This window comes from Pteropus medius, unplaced genomic scaffold (genome assembly GCF_902729225.1).
Source record: "Pteropus medius unplaced genomic scaffold, Ma_sr-lr_union100, whole genome shotgun sequence".
In the NCBI taxonomy this organism is placed as follows: Eukaryota; Metazoa; Chordata; class Mammalia; order Chiroptera; family Pteropodidae; genus Pteropus; species Pteropus medius.
This window is the reverse complement of record NW_024349519.1, coordinates 20,190,042-20,197,950: the sequence shown is the minus strand read 5'-3', so window position 1 is coordinate 20,197,950 and position 7,909 is coordinate 20,190,042. Positions and strand designations below refer to the sequence as shown.

Below are 7,909 nucleotides of genomic sequence, written 5' to 3'. Positions count from 1 at the left end.
TCATCACCTCACATATTTACTTTTTTTTGTGAGAACATTTAAGTTCTATTTTCTTAGCAAATTTCAATTATGCAATACAGCGTTATCAATTATACATTAGATCCTCGGACCTTATTTATCTTATAACTGAAAATTTGTATACTTTTACCAAACTCCTTTTACTTCCCCCTCTTCCCAGCCCCTGGCAACTTTTCTACTTTTCTATTTCTATAAGTTTGACTTTTTTTTCTTTAGATTTTCCTGTATAACTGGCTTATTTCACTTAGCATACTGCTCTTCAGGTTTACCCATGTTGTTGCCAATGACAGGATTTCCTTTTTTAAGGCTGAATAATATTTCACTGTATGTATATCCACATTTTCTTTATCCATTCATCCATTGCTGGACACGAGTTCTTTCCATACCTTGGCTAGGATGAATAATGCTAAAGTGAACATGAGAATGAATACACACATCTCTTCACAACAATGCTTTCTTTTCCCTTCGTTATATACCCAGACGTGGGATTGCTGGATCATAGCAATTAAAAATAGTTCTAGTTTTTAATTTCTTGAAGAACCTCTATACTGTTTTCCAGAGTGGCTGTACCACTCCCCAAAAAATGTATAAGAATTCCTTTTTCTCCACATCCTTGCCAGCATTTATCTCTTGTCTTTTTAATAATAATCATTCTAACATGTGAGGTGATAACTCATTGTGGTTTTGATTTGCATTTCCTTGATAATTAGCAATGTTGAGCACCTTTTTATGTACCTGTTGGCCATTTGTATGTCTTCTTTTTAAAAAGTCTGTTCATGTCCTTTATTGTTTGTTTTGCCTTTGCTTTTTGTGTCAAATCTGAAAAATCATTGCCAAGACCTATGTCTTCTTCTAGGATTTTTTCGTTGCCAGTCTTACGTGCAAGTCTTTAATCCATTTTGAGCTGATTTTGATGTATAGTATAAGATAAGGTCAAGTTTCATTCTTTTACCTTTGGAAATCCAATTTTCCCAACATCATTTATTAAATGGAAGCCTCGTTGGCTATCAGGGCCAGGTGATCCAGGGACCTATCACTTGTACTGCAGCTATAAAAACTGAGGCACAGCTGTGTGCATAAGCTCCCTCCATGAAGATACTGGTGACTTAGAGTGGGCTAAAGGCAAGAGAGATATCTATCTGCGGGCTTTCCCATTTCTGGGAAGAATCAAAGCCAGTCCTTAGATGAATGCTGAATTGGGAGCCTCAGGTAGGAGCTTTTAAAGTATGCAGCTGGATTTCTTTTAGGGAAATACTGGAAAATGGGCATTTTTATCTCTTCCTTCTGTGCTGAGCCCCATGGAATAGCCAGTTAAGAACTTCTTTGTTCACTATAGTTCGGTGGGACTCAAATGAAAACACTGTTGGCTACCAGACCCAGGTCATGGGGGACCCATCCTTCAAGTGGCAGTGAAAAAGCTGAGGCCCAGACTAGTGTACAAGCTCCTTTCAGGGAGACACAGAAGACTTGGAGTAGGCTACAGGGAAATGGCAGGGATGTGTATATGCCAGTTTCCCCAGTCTGAGGAGGATTACAGCCAGGTCATAAAATGTGCAAAATTACAAACCTGACCCTCAAGCAGCTGCTTTCAAAGTATGCAGATGGAACTTTTTCAGGAAAGATAGGAGATGGGCAATTTTGCTAGCTCCTTTGGCACTAAATCCTGGGGTGATTGCTGTAGTGAGTACTTATGTGGCTGTTAACACTGCTCCTTTGTTTATTATAGACTCGTGAGTCTCATGGATACAAGCTTCATTGGCTTTCACAGCTAGATGCTTTAGGGGCCCATCCTTCAAGTGGCAGTCTTAGAAGCTGGAGTGCTAAATGTGGGTCCAAACCCTTTACTCCTTAGGAAGAAGCTGGGATTTGAGAGTTCCCTCCCGATTGTATGGAATCGTGCCAGGGGGTGAGATTCATGGTGAAGATGTATCTCAGTCTTTCCTACCCATTTTGGTGTGGGTATTTTTTTAATTCACTCAGTATGTAGGAGTTGCTCTTCTAGTCTCTGGATTTATTTCAGAGGTAACTTTTTCATACGTAGCTGTACATTCAGTGTGTTTGTGGGAAGAAGGGAATTCAGAAGCCTCTTATGCTGCCATCTTGGTTGACCCTCCTGCAAAATTTTATATTGTGGTTGTGTTGCCAATCCATTAGTTTCCTTTCTCTAGCATGTGAAACATGAAAGTTATATACCATCTTCTCATTTAGTATTTCCTAATGGTCATCCAAATTGGTAAAATTCTAGGCACATTTCAAGGAATAAAGAAAATTATATAGATTTAACAAAATAATGAAGTTTGTCCAGCCATACTTAAATGTACAGATATTTAATTTCGTGATACAGGATTAAAGCAGGAATCATCATGAGCATATTTGACTATACTTCCTCAGTTTGGTGAGTAAGAATAGAGAGTGAAATGGAGACTGAAAGAAATGAGTTTTACTTCTGCGATTCAGGTATCAGCTGGAGTCTCCAGTCCCTTTAGGATCTAGATCATATTTGCATTATCCCTTTTTCAATTCCCTATGAAATTTTAAAACCTCTCCCAAGATTTCTGCAGATTCCTTTATGGTAAAAATTCTCGAGATTAACTCTCAATCTGGGTTCCTGCATTTGTGCATGTTTCTATTTTCTGAATATTATTAGGCTGATGTAGACTTGGCCCTTTCCTCAATTTTCTTAACAAATCAACTAAAAAATGTGGATAGAAATAGACTTGAATAAATTGAGGTGCAGAGGAGTTTGCAGTATAGCAACACAAACATTTCAAGTTGTATGTTAGACCTTTGTGCTCTGACAGTGTCCTTCAGCATCCACTCCCTGCGACGTTGCACTGTACCTTCTTCACCTCAATTAATGCCCAACATTATACCATTTTGTGTGCTCTTCTCCTGCTCAATGTACTTTTCTGCCCTTCCAGTACTAAAATCAAATTCAAACTTTTTGCTTATGCAAAAAAAGTTTACCCCCAAGTTATTTATCAAGCATGAATATGTTTTTTTCCCAGGAAAGCTATGCTAGATAGAATAAAATTTTAACTTTTGCTTCACTTAATTTTATATTTGTTAATTCAGCATTCCTACAGGATAAATTGGTCCATGTTGAAAATGGGTTGTGCCAAGAATATGGATCTAAAATAGTTTCAGGATGAAGAATCAATGTGAAAATCAGAGGAAAAATTACAGGTGTTATGATGAAAAAAAATAAAAATTAAGAAAAGGCTAATAAAGCTTTGTGAAGCTACAAAAACTACTAAAGAGACATCAAGCATTTAAATCTTTATCTTGTCCTTTTTATGCATCCTGCCTAGAACAAACAATCACATACATGATGCTAACCATGAACCTATACTAACAAAGTTGCCCAGGACTTGAAAGTAATAACAATAGATGCTCAATAGCATCAGTAAGATTGGATGGGAGATCCAAGTAAGTTTCACGTGTGAAAGCTTAACGAAAAGTATTTTGTTGGGGGATTAAAAATTCTTTCCCATTCTTCCTTCCTGCTCCCTACTTCCATCCCTATGCCTGTGGAATTATAGTTGTAGAGGAAAATACCATTATCTAAGCTGATCTTCTAGTCGGGTTGTGAACAACAGATACATTTTAATGAAATAACTGACCATAGTTGTGGAATTAGTGTCCTTGAGAAAGTACCGCAACTGTGTGCACAGCATCCCCTGGATCAGACACTGGCTTTTTAGTGTGGCAAGAGAGAAAAGAATCTAAAAACAAAGTGTCCAGTTTCCAATTAGGTTTTCTGAGACGTTATTGGTCCTATCAAATGTTGCAAACAACAGCTCACTTTTGGATACTTTTCAGAGAGAGTTTTCAGTATATCCCCTTTTCACTTTTAGCCTAGACCGTTAAAAAAATTTTTTTTTAAATTACTTCAACATGTAATTGTAAAGCTGTTTCCATTAGCATATTCTGTGGCAGGGATTGAATGGGGCTACAAGTGAAATGAAACATATGCTTTCGGGTATGCAATATTGAGAAAATTAATACATACACATATGGAACAATTAATTAAGCACATAAAGTAATACGTGTTGAAATGTCAAGATAAGTGGCCTAAAGTAAATTATTTATGTTCTGGACAGACAGAAATCACTGATAATTAGAAGACATTTTACATATGTATTTATTTAATTTTATCTTACCTTGTTTTAGAAAGAATTCAAGGTCACATACATTCAATATAACAAAATAGAATTCGGAGGACCAAAACAAATACCTTTGGTGTAACTGGTGCAACAGGATCTTCTTTAGTAGAAAATGAATAAATATGAATAAACTACTGCAAACAACAACAACAACAAATAGTAGTGATAGTGGTGTTCATTAAGCATGCAGTATGTCATAATATATATATTTTTTTTGCTAAAAGGGTAACAAATCAAGTATTTTTCATCTTGAAATATGTATCAGTAGCTGGTAAACACTATCAAAATCTCAATTTCCACTCTAGATTCAAAAGCAATTTTTAATTCAGGAGGCTTAAGCAAGAACATCAGATTTAGAAATTTAGCACTTAAAAAAACCCATCAAATCAATAATAGACGTGCCTTGTCTTCACAGTCCTAGCCAGAGAAACCAAGGTGCCATGAATTGGAAGAAAACTTGTGGCTAAACCATGCTTTTTGTTTTCTTCTAGCTATGACATAAACAGAAAATTTAAGAAACATCTTCCTATTGACTATCATTTTTGTGCGTACTTTCTACTTTACTCCTTCACTCAGCTAATTCCTTTTGTAATTTGAGGATAGACTGGCTAAAATCTTACCCAAATTTGAAAGACTAGTTATGTTTTCTGTTACTTGGATGTTGAGAGCATGAGATTCTATTTTTTTAATTAAATATATTGGAGTAATATTGGTTAAAAAAATTATATAGGTTTCAAGTGTACAATTCTATAATACATCATCTATATATTGCATTGTGTGTTCCCCACCCAAAGTGTAGGGAACACACAATGCAATGCAAAGTGTTACCTGTCTGTAACTATGTATTTGACCCCCTTTACCATTTTCTACATCCCACCACCCCCCTTTCCCTCTATTATTTGTGTCTATGAGTTTTTGTTTGTCTTCTTTATTCATTTGTTGCTTTCAAGTTTATATCACACATATGAGTGAAATCATATGGTTCTTGACTTTTTCCATCTGACTTATTTTGTTTAGCATGATATTCTCATGGTCTGTCCATGTTATTGCAAATGGCAGTATTTCATCTTTTCTTATGGCTGAGTAGTATCCCGTTGTACTACAACTTCTTTATCCAATCATCTATCGAAGGATACTTCGGTTGTTTCCATGTCCTGGCCACAGCGAATACTGCTGCAATGAACATAGGGTTATATATATCTTTATGAATAAATTTTTTCAAATTTTCCAGGTAGTTACCCAGAAGAGATTTTTCTGGATCATATGGTAATTCTATTCTTAATTTTTTGATGAACCCTCATACTCTTCTCCATAGTGGTTGTGCCAATTTTCATTCCCACCAGCTGTGTATGAGGGCTCCTTTTTCTCCACAACTTTTCCAACACTTGTTATCACTTGTCTTATTTATAATAGCCATTCTAACAGTTTAAGGTAATATCTCATTGTGGTTTTGATTTGCATTTCCGTAGTAATTAGTGAAGTTGATCATCTTTTCATATATCTGTTGGCCATCTGTATGTCTTCTTGGGAGAAATGTCTGTTCAGGTCCTCTGCCCATTTTTCAATTGGATTTTGTTGTTGTTGTTGTTGTTGTTGTTGTTGTTGTTGTTGAGCTGTATGAGTTCTTTATATATTCTGGATATTGGCTCCTTATCGGAGATGTTTGCAAATATCTTCTCCCGTTTGGTTGGTTGCCTCTTTGTTTTGTTAATGGTTTCATTTGTTATGCAGAAGCTTTTCAGTTTGCTATAGTTCATTCTTTTTTTTTTGCTTTTACTTCCCTTACCTTTAAGGTCAAATTCATAAAATCCTCTCTAAAACCAAGGTCCGTAAGTTTAGTACTTGTTTTTTTCCTATATATTTTATTGTTTTAGGTCTTATAACTAGGCCTTTGATCCATTTTGAGTTAATTTTGTGTATGGTAGCAAATAGCAGTCTAGTTTCATTCTTTCTGCATGTGGTTTTCCAGTTTTCCCAGCACCAGTTATTGATATTAGATTGGTAAATTAATTCTTGGCAACCCGTGGTTTGGGTGAATTTACAGACTAGCAGAAATGAGGACAGAGTCCTAAGAAAGATCATAACCAAAAGGATTTTCTTCCTTTGCAGGGAAGAGTTTTTATAAGACTCTTGAATTGTTATTTTATGAACTCTGGAAGAAAAGTATTTCATATTTATTATATAGATGCAGTTTTAATATTCTTGAAAGTGCAAAATACCTTCTCTCTTGTATGTTGAAGTACACTAAAAATAAAAAAGAAAAAAATAAGAAGACATTCTAAATAGAAGTCAAGTTGGTAAGAAAGCAAGGCAATTTGAGAGAAATAAAATAAGTCTGTCTTTAAATTTTTAAGATCCATTAACACTTATATTTAGTTTTAGAAGAGAAGGAAAAATGAATATATTTCTGATTTTAAAATTAGTGTTTTACTAGTCATCTTTTTCCACAGGGCGCACCTGAATGACCTTGAAAATATCGTGCCATTTTTTGGTATCGGCCTCCTATATTCCTTGAGTGATCCAGATCTCTCTACAGCCATCCTGCACTTCAGGCTCTTTCTTGGAGCACGGATCTATCATACAGTTGCATATTTGTTACCTCTTCCCCAGCCAAATCGTGCTTTTTCTTTTTTAGTTGGATATGGAGTTACTTTGTCGATGGCTTACAGATTGCTGAAGAGAAGATTGTACCTGTAAGGAGAATTATACAACTCATTATCTAATTAGGTTCTAAGAATTCTGTACTTTCAATTTATAATGAATACTTTTAAGATTTTAAGTGGGAGGAAACAGAGAAATTAAGATGGGGAATACCTAGTCTGAATATGAATATCAACAGAATTCTTTATTTTTATGTTATACTTGCACTAGAAATGAAAAATAATTCTTAAGTCTTTTGTCTTATTCTTAAAGTACTTTGTTGTAAATTTTGATTATAATTTGTAACATTCGTTCAACATTTTATATTTTAAATCTATAAAAAGAGGGAGTGCACGTATGAGAAACCTGTATTTCGATATTGCTGAAACAAGCATATGAAATAAAGAATTTAAAGAATAGTTTTATTTGGTTTTCTTTTTCCCAACTTGTATTTTGAAAAGTTTTAAAGCTATAGAAAAGTGGAAAGTTCTACAGTGAACCTTTATATATCTTTCACCTAGAGTTAGCAGTTGTTAACATTTTGCCATATTTGCTTTAGCTCTATCACTCAATGTTTTTTTCTGAAAAATTTGAAGGTAAGTTTTAGATATCAATATAGTTCAGTCCAAAGTACTTCAACATGTGTCTCCTATCAACAAGATAGTCTCTAAATAACCACAATACCATTATCACACCCAAGAAATTTAACATTAATACAAAATATTATTTAATATATATAATTTATATTTAAATTTCCCCAATTTTCTTAATAATGTCTTTTACAATTGCTTTATTTTTGATCCAAGAATCAAACAAGGACCACACAAGCCTTTTGTTATCATTTCTATTTAGTTTTCAGTAAAATCAAAGAATACTTTAACTTTTTTTTCCATTTTTTTTCTTTTTCAATTTTTTACCTTTATGACCTTCACATGTTTTTGAGGAGTAAAGGCTGGTTGTTTCACAGAATTACTATTAATCTGGTTTTGTTTTGTCTATTATTTTCTCATTCTTAGATTAAGATTAAACATTTTTGATGATGTAGTATCACATTACAACACATCAATAGGCATATGATGTCAGTT

General features: G+C 34.3%; 1 protein-coding gene across 1 annotated transcript in view; it reads left to right on the top strand.

The window, feature by feature from the left end:
* MGST1 (microsomal glutathione S-transferase 1) overlaps positions 1-7,244 on the top strand; it is a 15,891-nt gene extending 8,647 nt beyond the window's left edge. The window contains exon 4 of the mRNA XM_039882583.1: positions 6,635-7,244. Within this exon, the coding sequence (XP_039738517.1) occupies positions 6,635-6,881 (247 nt within the window). The 3' untranslated portion in view covers positions 6,882-7,244. The remainder of the gene's footprint in view (positions 1-6,634) is intronic.
* The last annotated feature ends 665 nt before the right edge of the window (positions 7,245-7,909 follow it).